Genomic DNA, 18,387 nt, shown 5'->3' with positions numbered 1-18,387 from the left:
CAGCTCTACGAGTAGCTCTTAGGCCATTGATACGTGGTTTTATTTACATCTGTTGTTTGTTTGGTGGGTGTTGTGAGCTATATCTCACATTTTATAAGATGTACAATAAAATATAAATACATCCATACACAAAAGTAAATTATTTCTCTTGCTGTCTAGCATTCTGTGGAGTAAATTTCTTTTGTTTCTGATATAAATTGTCTTAAATAATGCACTGTCATGCAGACAAAGTATATATACATATATAGAGAGAGAGAGAGAAAGACAAAAGTTTTTTTTTTAAATTGTTTTGGCTTATATCTAACAAAATATAATCTTGTATTTTTATTCTTCTGTAAAGGTCGTCATTATGGAAGTAGGCAAAGAAGATTTTGGGAAATTATTTACACTAATTTAAAAAAATGCTATATTAGTTGTTGACATGAGAAAAAATAATACTTTCACTAACTTTACTTAGTAAATTTGTCCTTATCACATCTATATACTTAACCAGGTCGTCAAAGTGCTTGAGAGTTATTGTGCAGTACATAGTTTACAATTTCAATATGGATGGCAGTGGTATCGCCGTAAGGTACATCACTGCAAACAGCCCCATTCTTTGTTTAATGTCACTGGATAAAATTCTGACTCAGCTGGTTAACTCTTAAGAGTACTTAAATCTGAGAGATCTATTTCGGTAGATTTACTTGTATGATAAAGAAAGACCATTTTTAAGGCAATACTACAGCAATTCAAGAGATGTTAAAATACATAACACAATTAGCTCTAGCTACTGCACGTAACTTGAAGAGATATATATTGTAAGACAATACATAGAAGAAGAAAAAAAAGCAACATTACTAGGAACACACAATACTGTAAGACAGCACAGTGAGCACAATGACAACTCAGCATTAGAAGAGGGAGCAGTAGACAAGGAAACAAGGACAAACAGAAAAATACTAAAGCAGAAGAATTAGGTCTGATGAGGAGTGAGCCAATCTATTTGAAGACAGCAGTGTATGAAGATGTAGAGATTGTCCTTCATCTTTTGTGTTTCATGTTTGTCCTTGACTCCTTCTCTACCGCTCCCTCTTCCTACTCTGAGCTGTCATTGTGTTTATTTTATTTCCTACGTGTTCCTTTTCAGGTTCCTAATTCATTCTCGATACCGGTACGCATCTTGATTTGACATTTGTTTGTTCCTTTCTATTGCTTAATGTAAGGCAAGGAAAATAAGGTAAGATTTTAATTCACACATTTAACTAAGATGATACAGGTTGTTCACAAAATAAATATTAATATATTTCATACAAAATAGAGCACTAATATATATTCTTTTCTTTTACAGTTTGCTTTACATCACACTAACACAGATAGGTCTTACAGTGATGATGGGATAGGAAAGGCCTAGGAGTGGGAAGGGAACGGCCATGGCCTTGAATAAGGAACAGCCCCAGCATTTGCCTTGTGTGAAAATGGAAAATTACAGAAAACATCTTCAGCGCTGCTGACAGTGGGGTTTGAAGCCACTAACTCCCGGATGCAAGCTCACAGCTGCGCAACCCTAACCACATGGCCAACTCACCTGGTAGAACATTAAAAAATTTTATGAGTACTAGAGGTACGTCGCTCAGAAAAACTACATAAACTACTGTATTATACAGGGTTATTCACCTATGATGTTATACCGAAATAATTTCTAATCGATTGGAGGAATTAATATTCTGTTTTCATATTCTTAAATGGTATTAAGAGGCTCATCCAACATTGTACTATGTTTTTTATAGAATTATTAATAACGAAGACATCAACACCATCTTAATTTTTTAAATGGAACTATGATTATTTCTGACACTAGCAGAAAAGTTTGTAGTATTACAACTTCAGACATGTAATTAATTCATACACCTGATAATTGAAATCCACAGTCTGTTTGCAGTTGTTCGACCACGTCAGGAATTGAATGAATGAAGCCCCCATCTAGCAGTGAAGATAGGTATTGTGCCAACTGCCAAAGCTTGTTGTTCTCCTCTGGGGCAAACATCTAACAATTACTTTTGGAAATATTAATAATACTTCAATTTTCATTTCTAGTAGCCTCCGTGGCTCAGGCGGCAGCACACTGGCCTCTCACCGCTGGGTTTCATAGTTCAAATCCTGCTCACTCCATGTGGAATTTGTGCTGGACAAAGCAGAGGCGGGACAGGTTTTTCTCCAGCTACTCCGGTTTTCCCTGTCATCTTTCATTCCAGCAACACTCTCCAGTATCATTTCATTTCATCTGTCAGTCATTAATCATTGCCTCAGAGGAGTGCAACAGGCCTCGGCAGCCAGCACAATTCCTATCCTTGCTGCAAGATGGAGGCTTCATTCAATCCATCCCTGACCTGGTCAATGACTGGAAAACAGGTTGTAGGTTTTCATTCATTGCATTTCTAGTTTCTGAGATCAGGCACTGTTCTTGCCATGTCAGACGGCTTTCAATGGCTCTTTCATTGTTACTCTATACTACATACAAGTATGTCTTGTAAAAACAATGTCATGTATCCCTTGGATTTGGAATATGTTTATGATAGGAAAACTAAAGATAGTATACGAAGGTTTATGTTTTTAAAAGAAAATAATGGTGTTTGTTACAGAGGAATATAGTTAACTAAAGCTTTATAATCTCTGTTGTGAGAATACCTATATGTAAATTTAAAAAAAGAATGAAAATTACAATTATGAAGTTGTGCAACTATCCCAAGGCTTCAATATGCAGAGGGCCGGTCATCTCTGTACCCTCCTTTAATGGTCATAGGAATGTGTTGCAGTTCTTATATAGGAGCTTCTTCAGTTAGTCTTTTACTGCCATTTGCGCAAAGTAGCAGTGGGTCTCTCAGAACCGTCCTGACTGATGTACCTAATTCTGTCCAACAGGCTGAAAAAGTTATTTTCTGTGGTTTAAGTTTCAAAGCTCTTATCATTTTCATATCTTCAATAAATAATAGCATTAGTATTTACATTAAGTTTTGAACATGGCAGCATCAAGTGGATTTCACATATGAAATAGAGAAAATGTTATATGATGATGAATATGACAATTCAGACACTGGCCCGGATTTTTTTTTATAATGAGTGATCATGAATCCAACAGTTAATTTAGTGAACGAGAAGAAGACATCACAGATGCAACTATAATCAGTTACAGTGATGACAGAGGATTAAAATGCAGGTAGTTCCCCTCGTTATTTTGTTGATAGAGAAAGAAAAGAGCTAAGGAATATGATCCGGCTGAAACTTCTCTAAGTGTTATTTACATGTTACATTTTGCTCGGCATCTTGAGCATCATTGTGTTCATTTTTGGAAAATGGTCTTAAACATATATTAAGTACTTACTGTTTGCCACAGACTTTCATATTAGTGTGTGTTTTGAAACCTAAATGTTATGCTGATGTTCAGTTGACATTTTTAAATTTGTTATGGAGTCGAGATTCTAAAAAATGTTCTCAGTGTATTGATATTATGCCATTTTATTGTAAAATATCTTTTTAGTAAAACTTAAATCACTAAAAAGGTTTAGATCATTGTTTTTATATTGGGTCTACTGGACCCGGCCCCAACGTTCACATTACGTTTGCACCCGACCGTTCTAGGATTAATTGTTAAGACGCTAAATGGGAGTTCTGCATTTAGGCAAGGAGATTTTTTTCTTTAGGTGATAAAGCCACTACACTGATTCTCTGCTCACGGTCAATTGTTGGTTGACTGTAGGTGGAATTATCACAAAAACAGCCCGCCTGGTGGCCATGATTGTTAAGGCATTGAAGTCTGTATGGTCTGACACTGTGGTTAGCTGGTTCAAGTCCCATTGGTTGAAAAAAATTTTTCACCAGAATATTTGCCAGCGGGATAGGGGAGGTGGTGGTATACAATTTCTGATCACTAGATTGCATGCCAAAAGCCTGGATTAAATTCCAAATCTCTCCACAGTGTTCATATGGTGTGTCAATATATGACGCTGTTGATGGTGATTCGTCCATTGGATGGGGATGTTAATCTTTAAGTAGACTCCTTTGTGTTATTCCACAGGAGAAGGCTAAGTGCCAACACTGGGTTTCACCCTCCTCCCACCTCATTATCATCCTCATCCCACATCCAAATGCTCAGGTCACCTATGGCCGTCAAATAAGATCTGCACCAGGTGAGTCGAACATGTCCTCGGACATTCCTGGCACTAAAAGCCGTACGATAAATTAACTGAATTGCAGTGAGAATTGATGGTAGAATGAGTTCTTGGTTCAAGGTACTTGCAGGGGTTAGATAAGGCTGTAATCCTTCAATGTTGTTGTTCATAGTTTACACAGAGCATCTGTTGAAAGATATTAAGTGGCAGGGAGGGATTCATTTAGGCGAAAATGTGGTAAGCAGTTTGGCTTATGCTGATGACTTGGTCTTAATAGCAGATTGTGCCAAAAGCCTGTACTCTAATATCTTGGAATTTGAAAATAGGTGCAATGAGTATGGTATGAAAATTAGCTTTCCCAAAACTAAATTGAAAGAAATCCAAGAGAATTGAATATCATATTGGGGATACAAAGCTGGAACAGGCTGAGAATTTCAAGTATACAGAGAGAGTGTGTGTGTGTGTGTTTTTTTTCTCCCATGATGGTAGTATAGTAATTGAGACTGAATCAAGGTGCTGCAAAGCAAATGCAGTGAGCTCGCAGTTGCGATCAACAGTATTCTGTAAGAAGGAAAGTAGCTCCTGGACGAAACTATCTTTACACTGGTCTGTTTTAAGACCAACTTTGCTTTATGGGGGTGAAAGCTGGGTGAAATCAGGATATCTGATTCATAAGTTAGAAGTAACAGACATGTTGCTGGTACAAACAATTGGGAACAATGGCAGGAGGGTACTAGGAATGAAGAGATAAAGGATAATTTAGGAATACTCAGTGGATGAAGCTGCATATACAAACTGGTTTCGATGGAGGGGTCATTTGAAGTGAATGGAGGAGAATAATGGAAGGTAAGAGAAGTAGAGGGAGACTAAAGTGATAATGGTTAGACTCACTTTTTTAATGATAAGAAGTCTGGAACTAAATGAGACCACAGATCTAGCCAGAAATATAAGAGTGTAGAAGTGTTTTGTTCATTCACAGAGGCTTGCGGACTGAATGTTGTAAGGTATAAGCCGTCTATAATGAAGATGTATGTATGTTTTTCTTTTTTTAACAGTTTGTTTTACATTGCACTGACATAGATAGGTCTTATGGCGACGATGGGGTAGGAAAGGCCTAGGACTGGGAAGGAAGTGGCCGTGGCCTTAATTAAGGTACAGCCACAACATTTGCCTGGTGTGAAAATGGAAAACCATTTTCAGGGCTGCCGACAGTTGGGTTCGAACCCACTATCTCCCGGATGCAAGCTCACAGTTGCGCGCACCTAACCGCATGGCCAACTCACCCGGTGTTTGTACAGTATGTATGAATGTATTTCAAACAAGAGGTTTTGAAAGAAAGTCACCTTCTGCAATGGCCAATAATTGTGCAGTTGAGTAAATGTACTGTACCACTTGTATTGCTAGCATCACAAGGAAACACCGTGTGACAATGAACACCATCTGATAAGGCAAGAACAGTGCCCTCTCTCGGCCACTGGAAATGCAAATTGAAGTATTATTGATATTTCAAAAAGTAAGTACCCAATGTATGAACTAATTACAATAGTACTAATTATTCTGCTAGTATCAGAAATTACCACCGATGTATATCTACACTCCATGTGAGCACTGTGGAGAGATTTGAAATTTAATCCAGGCTTTTGTCACACAATCTAGTGATTAGAAATTGTATACCACCACCTCTCCTATCCTGCCGGCCAACATTCTGATGGTGAAATTTTTTTCAATCAACAGGGCTTGAACCAGCTGACCATGGTGTCAGACCATATAGACTCCAACGCCTTAACAATCATGGCCACCAGGCGGACTGTTTCTGTGATAATTCCACCTGGAGTCAACCAACGATTGACTGTGAGCAGAGAATGAGCACCTTAATGCCTTTTGAGGTTATGGAAACAGAATATTAAAATCTTCAATGGATTAAAAGTTATTTTGGTGTAACATCTTAGGTGAATCACACTGTGTAATATTAATCTATAATGCTACATAACCGAGGTAGGTCAATCGTGGTAAACATGATAAATTAGGAAGCGTTAATGTGTTTTTATATACAAAAGTAAAATTATGATACTGTGGAAAAGTAACTCTGCCAATCACAACAGCATTTCCATCTGTAGTCAATAATGTGTATAGAAAATTGAACACATGAACCCTTATCTTCAGTTGTGTTATTGCTAATTAATACTGGAGCATGATTTATTTCATATCTTCTTAGGTGATGGTAGTAGAATACAGAGTAGTCCACAAGCTGTAAAGAAAGAAAAAAAGATTATACTTTACTTCTATCCTATAATCATAAACGAATTACCCTCAAATACTTTCTACACAGCCATCCTCAACAATTGACTTTCAAGATAGGAACACTTCATTTTCTGTATTTGTTATCATCATTGTGGTTGACCTTGAGATCCTATAGTGTATGGAATCCAAACTCTGTTTGTTCACTGAGAATGTTGGCATTTTTGCATAAGGTGAATCTCTATCATTATTAGGGTAAGGCATTTAATGACCTACAACTTGCTAATAAATGCCAAATAAAAATGCACATATGACCTAAAAATAGTTTTTAAAAAGACAGTTTTTGAAAATGGACCCATAAAATATTTAAGTTCTTTACTCTAAAACTTACTTTAGTAATAAATAGGTAATTATAGACATAATGTAGGCTTTTTGGGCTTATGGTGTGTCAAGAAAATAAGGTCAAATTCCTTATATTTTGCAGAGAACTTTGCTCTGCGTCTTCAGAAGAAAACCTCAACTGTTCACGAGGAAGACATCTCCAATAATGAAGGTTTGAATTTAGCTGTTAGTAATAGGAAGTGATACATTTATTTGTCACCAGATGGCTTGCTGTATGCTGGCACAGCACTAGCATTCCAAGTGGCACTGATGGTACCATCAAAGTTATTCTAAGAGGGCATGGAGTCATAACACGTGTACATACATACGAAAGTATAATGCTAACACAATCCTGGAATGAAACCTCTGGTGATGAGGAATGTATGAATTTGGAAAACACTGAAATAAAATAACAGTAGTGAAAGGACAGGGAAAAGAACTAACTACCTATGTAAATCCTTAATGGCTGTCAACCACACATTACTTAACTGATAGCCAGTGTCCCTGTTGAAATTGTTAGAATTTCTATGTACTTTCACAGCTTCCCATATAAGCCTAGACCTGTAGTGTTTAGTGTGGGTAAGAGCTTGAACATCTTGGAACACACATCGTCATGACCTGACGATAGGGCATATTCAGCTGTTGCTGATTTGTCTTGCGGTTGAGATGAATATTTTGTCCATGTTCCTTAAATTCACTTTATAATTTGTGATGGTTTGATTAACATTTGGTAATAATATTTTAACAGATGTTCATTGAAATTTTATGAATAAATACAATTGTTCCACATCTCATTCTTATTTTTGTCATTTAAAGGTTCCTCCCCCTTCTCATGCCTTACATTTACTTATTGGATTTGCAAATGGTCCACCCTCGTGGATCCTTGTGTTCCTTTGCTGAGCTGTGATGGGCATAACATTGTTGTGGGTTATCAGGGGTCCAAAATCTAAAATGACCATATGAATTGGTCACTTTATTAAGCTAGTATGCACAGTTATTTACAAGTGCACTTGAGTTTTCCACTTCACGCAGCTTGTACTTATCTCATGTTCAGTCTCATTATTGTAAATGATTTCCACTACTATTTATACCAGAAATAGATCTCAACTTAATTCAAGACTCAACAATCCTTCTCTTGTTTATTATCTTCTTTTATTTCTAGGAGAAAATATATCATATATTATTTTACTAAAAACAAACACATTGATCTGTCAAGGCCTCATTGCCAACTCTTACCTCTACATTACTCCCTTACCAGTAACAAAGTTACCTTTAGACAATGTTTATATGTACAGTAACAACAGAAAAATAAACAAAGATATAAAGAAATCATAATATTACTAAGAATATAAGATTAGAAAATACAATGAACAGAACATCAATGGCACTAGGTATTCACTAATTTAGCCGACCACACCACACTTCAGTGCAGTGAACTCCTGCTCTCCAATGGGGCTCCTCGCAGGACAGTGTCATCCCCAGAACAGTTCACTCCACAACTCAACTCATAACTTCAGCTAGTTAAGACCATCTCACTTTTTGCTGACACCTGTGATGGACTCACAAATTGTCTCGTGACTGACTAGCACCTCCCAGCTTTACTCATTTACAGGTCAGTTGAAGTTTCTTGATACAGGATCTTACAGTTTCCACTTCCAGATCATTCCAGCTGCCTCTTCATTGTTAGCCATCAAACGAGCTCAGACAACTTTCTTATAGTGCGCCCCAACAACTCACAAGTACTGTAGTTTTGCTTACTGGTGGCCCCACCTGCATTGTCGCCACTCCACTGGCATAGTCACCTCCCACCAGCTCCTGCACCCTCTTCCCTTATGGTCCCAATTTGCATATAAAAGCAGAGGTTTTATTTTCTCCTTGTACTACATAAAATTTACTGTATATTCATAAATATTATAGACTCTAAAAGACAAAAATATCTCATTGGAATGAGTCATCTTTGTAACTTACAACAACTTGTTTATCTTGTCGAAACTGACATATTAGTGAAATAAAATGACTAAGCAGTGGCAGTTTTAAAATATACTTACTTGTGCAAATGCCTCCCATTAAGAAGATCATCAGGGTGCAGTTTGCTTCTAGTAGAATCCCCATTAACATGTTGATACAGACTGAACCGAAGCGACCAATCATGAGGGACAAGCATACGGCCATTGCCCTAAGGATATAATGAAACATTTTAAGTTATATTGTCTTGATAAACTGGATCATACAGTTATATTTCAATAAGAAAAAATCAGAGAATACCATCATTAGCATTCATCATCATCATCATCATCATCATCATCATGTGTGACTATTTTCACAAATGGAGACTCTAGCCTAATCCTAGTAAAACAGAAGTAACCGCATTCCACTTGCATAACATGGAAGCTAATTGGAAGCTACATGTGGATTTTAACAGAACAGAAGTCTCCCACAATTTCTTCCCAAAATATCTGGGTGTCACACTGGATCGATCCTTGTCGTTCAAACAGTATTGCTTGAATCTGTCAAAGAAGCTGAGTACAAGAGTAAATATGCTGCATAAACTAGTGGGCAGCAACTGGGTGCAGATGCAAACACTCTTCGCACTGCTTCACTTTCTCTAGCATATTTGGCTGGTGAGTACTGCGCTCCTATGTGGGAAAACAGCGTACATTCATGCTAGATTGATGTACAGCTCAATGAAACCATGAGAGTTGTTACTGGTACAGTGAGGTCCACTCCTACTCAGTGGCTGCCTGTTTTATCAAACATTGCTCCTCCAGATCTGAGGAGAAGAGCAGCAAAAGTACAGTTGCTCAAGAAGACCTTTGCACACGGGAACTCACTCTTCTTCAGTGCCTTACAAGATCCACCTGTGATGAGGTTAAAATCCCGGAATCCACTCTGGACAAATCTATACTCCTATGAAAAATTCAGTGTAATAGCAGAATAGAGACAGTGATGGGAACAATGTCCACCTACCAACACCTTTCTGATTAAATACCCAATGAAGAAAGTGCCAGGTTTCGATCTTCCTCAACATGAGTGGTCAAAACTCAACCGCCACAGCAGGTGCCAATATATGATGAAAAAGTGGGGATGTTGTGAAAGTGCTGCATGTGAGTGTGGTGCTCAGAAGCACACATTGCTTCATGTTGTTGAGAGCTGTCCACTGTCAGCATTTAAGGACGGTTTACGGGCACTGCATGAATTAACACCAAGTGCAGTGCACTGGTAGTCGAAGCTGGACATTCTAATATTAATTACATGTATATTTTAATTTATATGTTCATTGCATATTTTTACACATTATGCTTGTAAATGCCATATGATAATAATAAGCATCATCATCATCATCATCATCATATTCTAAAGGCTAAGCCTTGTCGCCGCAGCCATAGACGTCTATCTTGAGCCAGTCTTTTCAACTCAGTATAGGTCTTGCACATCCTCAGAAGCAGGTTCTTGAAATATGAGAGCCTGATTCGTCCTTTTCCTCTTTGTTTTTGGTACTGTAATTCTTCCTTCAATGATGTTACAAAAGAACTCTTCAAGCCGCAGAATGTGACCAATAAATTTTATTTTTCATTTTTCAATTTCGGTTACCAGATTCTGTTTTTCTCGCATCTCTCTAAGGGCATGTTATAATTCTCATGTTAGCTCCGTATTTAAATGTACGTAAATACAAAGTATGTTACACGTGTTATTTTTAATATCCCTCCAGGTAAATCAATCATGTTTTTATGTAAAAATATTTCACTAATGAGACAGGCTGTGATCTAGTAAATTAAGAATTAAATCTTACCATAAATAGTTACAAGGGACATATTTCGCCCATATTAAGGGCATCATCAGCCTCAAACTCAAACCTGTAAGGTGAATAATCAGGATCCTGATTGTTCTTACAAATCGTAAAAAGAGGATATCAATGTAGGTGTTTGTCTAACATAAAATGATTAGAATTTCCTTGGTTAAAATCATAGTATCAAGCTGCATGTCACAAATTCACAAGATTACACTTTCTGGAGCGCTGAGTCAATGGGCCCAAAACCTGTTGAGGGTACTGCTCTTCATTTCAGTCCAACTTATCTTATGCATTCTCGTCCAGATCCACATTTCAACTGCCTCCATTGCAACCATACAAAAGCACGCCCTATATACATGTTTTTGCACAGACCTTCTGAGTTTGAATATCTATGTGTTTGTTGGCCAGCAGATGCTTTTTATCTTGGAATGCTCTCTTTGCCATTGCTATCCTCTTTGTGACTTTTGATATGCTCCGATTATCACTCGTGATTAGGGTAGCATTACCATTAATTAGAGGAAATGTACAAATACAAATTTAAAATTAAGGCACTGAGGTCACACACAGCCTGTCTCATTAGTGAAATATTTTTACATAAAAACATGATTGATTTACCTGGAGGGATATGGTTTTCATATGGTGTTTTGGCAATAGGGGAACAGGAAAGGTATTAGCCATGACCTTATAAGGTACAGATTGGGCATTCACCTGGTGTAAAAATAGAGTCACAGAAAAACATTCTCAGAACTGCCAACAGTGGGGTTTGGACCTACAATCATCTGAATGCAAGATTACAGCTACCTGACTAGTATCATGTAGCCAGTTTGCTCTATGTGACTTCTAAATTTTAAGAAGCATATGACCCTGAGATTCACACAGTGTACTCCACAAATAAGTACCATCTTAATTGTTAGGAAGCAAAGGCAGCTGAGCATTGAGTTAACCAATTTTGTAAAGAGGTTCCAAATAGAAGATATTTCAATCTTCAACTCCTCCATGAGTCTTAATAGTTCTAGTTTTATGCAATAAATAATGGATTTCAGCAAAGATGAAGATTCAAAACTCATCGAAAGTGTTGCATTTTAATGTGAATTATATGATTTTTCTGATAAGAATATTGTGTTGAGAGATAACATCTGGGAAAAGATTGCTTCCGATCTGGATAAAAAACAGGTGAGAAAACATAAAGTTTAAAAAAGTGAAAGCAAAGACAAGGTGGATTTATTCTACAGAAGTTTGGCACTGTTGGTGAAAAGGCTGCTAATTCATCTGCAATCACAAGCAAAATTGCAACACTTACAAATAATTGAGATCCAAGCCAATAATGAGGCTATAAACTTACGTGGCATAATGATTATTCCTAATCCAGGAACAATTACATAACTCTAGAAAGAAAGTGGTATTGCATTTAAAACTGTAATGTTGGCCTATGTTTAAATGCATCAAATGAATCTCTGGAAACTAAATGATCTAATGTTAAAATAATAATTTAATGATAGTTATCTGTTTACCGTACTTCATTGTGACAGCAAGTTTTTCTACCAGTGTAATAACTCTTCTTACAGTTCTTGTATGAAGTCTCTTAGTGTCATTCTTAATTGCTAACAGAACAAAATGAAAGTGATTGCTTGTTAATTGAAAGAAATTATTAAACTTTCTCTTATCACCAATGATATATTTTATAATTAAGTTTGAATTTTATTGTTTGTCATGCCTCCTTAAATACATGTCATCTGTTCGGTTCCTTTTCTGGTTCTCCAACAATCTCACTGTACACTCGTCTAATTCTTGCTGTTTTAAAATGTACAAACACATCTGCCTCCAAAGTCCATCCAGTGTAGACTGCTGCTTAGCAGTCACCATTGTGTATGAACGAAACTCCACCTTTACAATGTTTTAAAGAAGAGTATCTGCACCTAACCAAATGGTACGTGAATTACATCTTAACATATACCTTGCAACCTGTAGAGGCTAAATCCATTCTTCACTGTACAGGTCAAAAGAGATGCAGACGTGATTGCTTCTCAATTACTTTTAGTATCTAAGAGTGAATTTAGCTATACAGTAGCTATTTGCTAAGTGCATGTGATGATCTGTTTATAAAGAATATCAAATTGAAGTATAGGTACCAATTTGAAGAGGGTAAGGGTTATTACTCATCTCTTTTTTTCCTAATTTAGCCTGCAATGAATGAATCAAGCATTTTACTCATACTCACTGCAATAATTTGTCTGTAGCACATACAGCCCATTAAGGGCCATTGCCTGCTAAGCTGACTGCTGCCCAGCCAGATGGACCTGCAGATATATCATGTGGTTACTGTGATAACTTCATCAGCCATATTAAATGGCTCTCTTGACAGGTCCATTGCCTCTCATAGCAGATAATTGTATTCAATCTCCATTGATTTCACCCAACATAAATTAGCACAAACTCTAATGGTTTTTGACATAGAAAGGGTGGGAAGGGAGCAGCTGTGACTTAAAAAAGGAACTATTCCACCATTTGACTGGAGGTGAGAATGGGAAAACTATAGAAAACCATTCTCAGGACAGCTGACAGTGGGGTTTGAACCCACTCAGCTCGCAAATGCAGAGTTGCACCATAGCAATCTGACTGGTGTGTGGCGTTCAATTATCTGAGGATATAACTGGAAAGGAAGTGGTCAGCTCCTACATTTTTTGGTACCATTCTGACATTTTTTTGCAACTGATAATAATTTGTTTTAAAAATGCTGAAATGAAGGAAATCAAGAAGTGAATTGAATTGCTACAGTACCTGAGATGGGTGGGAAACATCTCAACCACAGTGCTGACCAGGAGACTGATACACATTCCAGACAAGGTGACAAGGATCCCACCAACTAAAAGCACCTCCCACATTGTATAGACATAATTCAGCACAAAGCCTGCTATGCCACCTAATGTCAGGTTAGTTACTGCAAAAAGAAGGCATTATTTTTATAAAATGTTTGTCATCTACAACTTTAAAACTACAAAGCATAATACAAACAACTTTATTAGCCTACTTCTACTATTTCACAATTCTCCTGGAATTTAAATTAGAAATCATAGATAACCAGTTCATGAGAAATGAAAATGAATTAAAATTAAAATTCACATTCCAAAACAATTAATAAGCTAATGGTTACAGTTCCTTTTACTTGTAGTTCTGTTATCTACAATTTTTGGATAAATTTTATGGATAATATTAGTTCCAGGTAACATGAGTGTTTATATTATACCAATAATGAAGTGAACAGACATATTCTTCTTTAAAGCTTCTGACCTATTAGGAGATTGATTGAATGATTGATTGATTGATTGAATGATTGATTGATTGATTGATTGATTGATTGATTGATTGATTGATTGATTGATTGATTGATTGATTGATTGATTGATTGATTGATTGATTGATTGATTTGTATTTATTTATTTATCTATCATATGACCGACCGACCGACCGCATGGCACTACAGCCCCTGAAGGGCCTTGGCCTACCAAGCTACCGCTGCTCAACCTGAAGACCTGCAGATTACGGCATGTCGTGTGGTCAGCACGACGAAACCTCTCGGCCATTATTCTTGGCTTTCTGGACCGGGGCCACTATCTCACTGTCAGATAGCTCCTTAATTCTAATCACGTAGGCTAAGTAGACCTCGAACCAGCCCTCAGATCCAGGTAAAAATCCCAGACCTGGCTGAGATTAAAACCCAGGGCCTCCAGGTAAGAGGCAGGCACGCTACCCCTACACTTCGGGGCCGGCCATATCACAACAATAAAACTGGAAAATACAATATTAGTTGAAGGAAAAGGAAAATAAATAAAATAATCACTTTTTTTTTTTCAGAATCTTCCTGCAGTATTTACACATTGCCATGATGACACAGAGTACTGAATACAAGATAAATGAAGTAAATAGTTTTGATAGATTACACTAGCCAACATGATTTTGCGGTAAAATAGAAAATATGTAATTTTTATGGAAATCGCTGCACTGATTCCAAAAATGATGCTATTTTTTTCCTATCACGTCTAGTTTTGACGTAATTCGGTGTTTTAGTATCTGCATGAATTCGTAACATGTAATGTTGAGAGATGTTCTCGCGCAACTTTTTTTTAGAATACAATTATGTGATTTGATTTGTTATTGTTTGCATTTTATTATAGGTTTATTGCTGTCTAAATTTTCATTTTGTAGTTGGGGATTTCCTGATAAATTCATAACAAACTCCCCCCAGATATGCAATAGACCGCAAGGTATGTAGGACTGAAGATAAGACACTTGAGTGTTTATCTTTCATCTTAGACCACTTGAATAATCAGACGTGTTAAAAGCCCCAGCCCTTATGCAATGTTTATGATGGACTGATAAAGCAGTTTCCTTTCAAAGATAACAGTCCGAAAGTATTATACTCAAGAAGATGAACTTGTATTTTGTACGGATGTTTCAAATCTTCTACGTCGATTGGGAGAGAAAGAGTATGATCCTAGTAACTGGCGTGTTTTTTATTGACTCTTCCAAAATATGTTTAAAGGCTGTTTTGCTTCATAATACAAATATTCTGGCATCCGTCCACTTGCACACTCCACAAAAATGTCTGAAACATACGAGACCTTAAAGTTGGTGCTTGAAAAAATTAAATATCATGAGCATGGGTGGCAAATTTGCGGTGATTTGAAGATCATTGGATTGTTGCTGGGACAACAAAAAGGCTATACAAAATTTCCCTGTTTCCTATGCGAATGGGATAGCAGGGTACAGGATAAACATTGGGATACAGTGAATTGGACAGAAAGGAAACAACTACAACCAGAATCCAAAAATGTCTTGAATGTAAGTCTTATTGACCGTGAAAAAATTCTACTTCCACCCTTGCACATCAAATTTGGATTGATGAAAGTGTATGTCGAGGCATTAGATAAATGTAGCCTATGCTTCCAATATTTATCCACTAAATTTCCCTCATTATTAGATGCAAACATCAAAGGCGTATTTGATGGACCACAGATTCGTAAACAGATGAAGGATAAAATTTTCACACACACGATGACCAAAATTGAGAAAGAGGCATGGAACATATTCAAAGATGTTGTGACTAAATTCCTTGGCAACATTAAGGACCCTCAATACAAAGAAATTGTAAGGAAAATGTTGGTAAAGTTTAAGGTACTCAGTTGTAATATGAGCCTTAAGCTTCATTTCTTAGCTTCGCATCTGGATTATTTCCCTCTAAATTTAGGAGCTGTCAGTGAAGAACAAGGTGAAAGGTTTCACCAGGATCTCAAAGATGTAGAACGACGCTATCAGGGACGTTGAGATGTGAATATGATGGCCGATTACTGTTGGTCGATTGCATGAGACGACCCTTCTAGAGATCATTCAAGAACTTCAAAAATCCGGAAATTCCACGGTAAACGGGAAAAGACGGAGGTGTGAATCTAACCTGCACATAATGTAAGTAACAAAACTTAGTATGTTTAACCATGTAATTTTTTATTCAAGGTACGGTTATATTAATTTAAAAGCAACTGTACAGTAGAAACTAAATAGGTGCTTTATGCTTCAGTTTCACGAATTTCAATATACATTAAAAATATAATACATACTATCTACTTGCTTACAAAGCAGCATTTATGTGTATTCAATGCATGAAAAATATGATTACATTTTGCAAGCTGAAATTTACATTAATACATCAAATTTAATCAATACTAAGTATCAACAATTTTACGTAAGAACAAAATAACATTTTGTAAAATTGCCAACAAACCAGCGGGATTCGCCAAAACTAATTTTTTTGTCGAATTCTGCGTTAAGAAATCCATAAAACCCATCTAGTTTTGTTTTTACCGCATAAAAAAAGTTTTATTTTGCAGGCTAGTGTTACCTACTAAATGTTACTATGTCATTAAGGAGCAATGCTATTAAGTTCCGAAAGTGAAAATCCACAGCCTGTTTCCAGTCAACTGATCGGGTCAGGGATGGAATGAATGAAGCCCCAATCCACTGGCGAGGATAGGAATTGTGCCGGCTGCCGAAGCCTGTCACACTCCTCTGGGGTGACAGATGTAATGAAATGGTATTGGAGAGCATTGCTGGAATAAATGACAACAGGGAAAACTAGAGTACCCGGAGAAAAACCTGTCCTGCCTCCACTTAGTCCAGCACAAATCTCACTTGGAGTGACCAGAATTTGAACCACAGAACCCAGCGGTGAGGGGTCGGTGCACTGCCGCCTGACCCACGGAGTGTTATAAGTTCCATAAGTATAGTTCCTAAATATGTAAATAGCACCTCAGTGTGCATTAAAGGAACCGATAAAATAAAGTCTTTTGTTAGGCCAAACTGTTTGGAGGAAATCAGCAAAGAATTTAGGGATGGTCCCTCTCGCTGCTATCATTAAACCAGTCATAGACTTGGAATTCTGTAATAGTAGGCTTGTAGATACTTGAAACTCTGACAGTGATCTTACTGGAGGCTTTATATGCAGCTGCATGTTTGAATCTAATAAAAACAGGATTGGTCAAAAAGTTGGAACTGGTGGAAAGAAAGATTCTTAGTAGGATACTGGAAACCCAAAGAACAGAGGATGCATCATACAGAAAGAAAGTGAACCAAGAATTATACCTCAAGATGGAAAATATCTCAGATACTATCCAGAAGAGGAGAGCCATGTTCTTTGGACATATCTATAGAATGAATCCAGGAAGACTGACCAATGAGATAAACAGGCTTTCTGAGACCAAGAATACTACAGTGCCCTGGCAGCAGGAGGTGAAGAAGTATCTGGAATAAATGGCAATACAAGGAACGGAAATCAGCAATAGGGATGCTTACAAGTCCAGTACCAAAATCACCAAGAGAAAAGTTAGATCCTGTACCCAAGTGCCATGGACAGAAGAGAATAGGAGATTGCAGAGTAAAAGGATGATGGAGTACTGGACGAGGATCAAAGCTCAGAAGCTGATGAAGCTGAATTCAAGTTAAAATGGTCCATAGTCAGCCAAAACAAAGAAGAAGGAGTAGGAGGCTCATAGATACACCTCCTTCCTGCATCAACTTCTTCCGGCTGGCTTTCATGGTCTTGAATCTGGTGGTGTGGTCTGTAATGTATTTATGGTGAGCATGTAGCTGAAAGGTGATGACATCAGCCCATCTATCGTGTCATCAGTGGAGAAACCACGTACCTCTTGAAACACATGTAAACCCTTTCTTCCTCAATGCATTGGCAATGGATAATCTGCTGTGTGATGACACGAGTTCTGTAAAAGTTCACCATGTGAAGAGAGGTTCTCAGGATATGGTCAAATGTTTCAATCTCTCTGTAGCAGTGCTGATAGAGGTTGTCATTCTGGGACCTGACACCGACCATTCATGGTTATTTTAATACCTTCCCTCCATTCATTGCACGACAATTCCTGGTGTTCTCGGATCTGTATGTCGCCTGATTGTACTGCTTAAAGAAGAGTACACCTTTACCTTTGTGTTCTTTCTTACTGCAGTTATTGAAAGATTTTAATCTTAACTCTAAGAGTACCTTCCTCATGTCTATTTGACCACTTTGGTCTTAAGTGTGGCAAATTTTGCTACATTTAATTCAGTCAGGCTTGTTAAAACTTCATCCAAAAATCTCCTTGAAGTGTTCAAGAATAGATAGTTTGATTTCAGTAATATTAGACAAGAATTAATAGGTTGTAAATGCATCTCCCATCTAAAGCAAAACATACTTAGGCCCTTGAACTATGTGTCCACATAAAGCATGTCATTAGATGTATCAGACAGAAGCTGTAATTATAATTCCATGAGTGCTCCTCTTATTATAAT

At 37.2% G+C, this 18,387-nt stretch overlaps 1 protein-coding gene across 2 annotated transcripts in view; it reads right to left on the bottom strand.

Annotated features, from left to right (window-relative positions):
• Window positions 1-1,084: 1,084 nt before the first annotated feature.
• The window catches only part of LOC136862891 (synaptic vesicle glycoprotein 2C), a 99,036-nt gene continuing 81,733 nt past the window's right edge, over window positions 1,085-18,387 (bottom strand). For both annotated transcript variants that reach the window (XM_067139170.2, XM_068230350.1), the window contains 3 exons: window positions 13,336-13,495; window positions 8,816-8,943; window positions 1,085-6,396 (listed from right to left, as the gene is read on the bottom strand). In XM_067139170.2, coding sequence (XP_066995271.2) covers window positions 6,350-6,396; window positions 8,816-8,943; window positions 13,336-13,495 — 335 coding nt within the window. In that variant the 3' untranslated portion in view covers window positions 1,085-6,349. The remainder of the gene's footprint in view (window positions 6,397-8,815; window positions 8,944-13,335; window positions 13,496-18,387) is intronic.

The sequence above is a fragment of the Anabrus simplex genome, chromosome 1 (genome assembly GCF_040414725.1).
Source record: "Anabrus simplex isolate iqAnaSimp1 chromosome 1, ASM4041472v1, whole genome shotgun sequence".
Taxonomy (NCBI): domain Eukaryota; kingdom Metazoa; phylum Arthropoda; class Insecta; order Orthoptera; family Tettigoniidae; genus Anabrus; species Anabrus simplex.
This window is presented reverse-complemented; position numbering and strand designations above follow the sequence as displayed.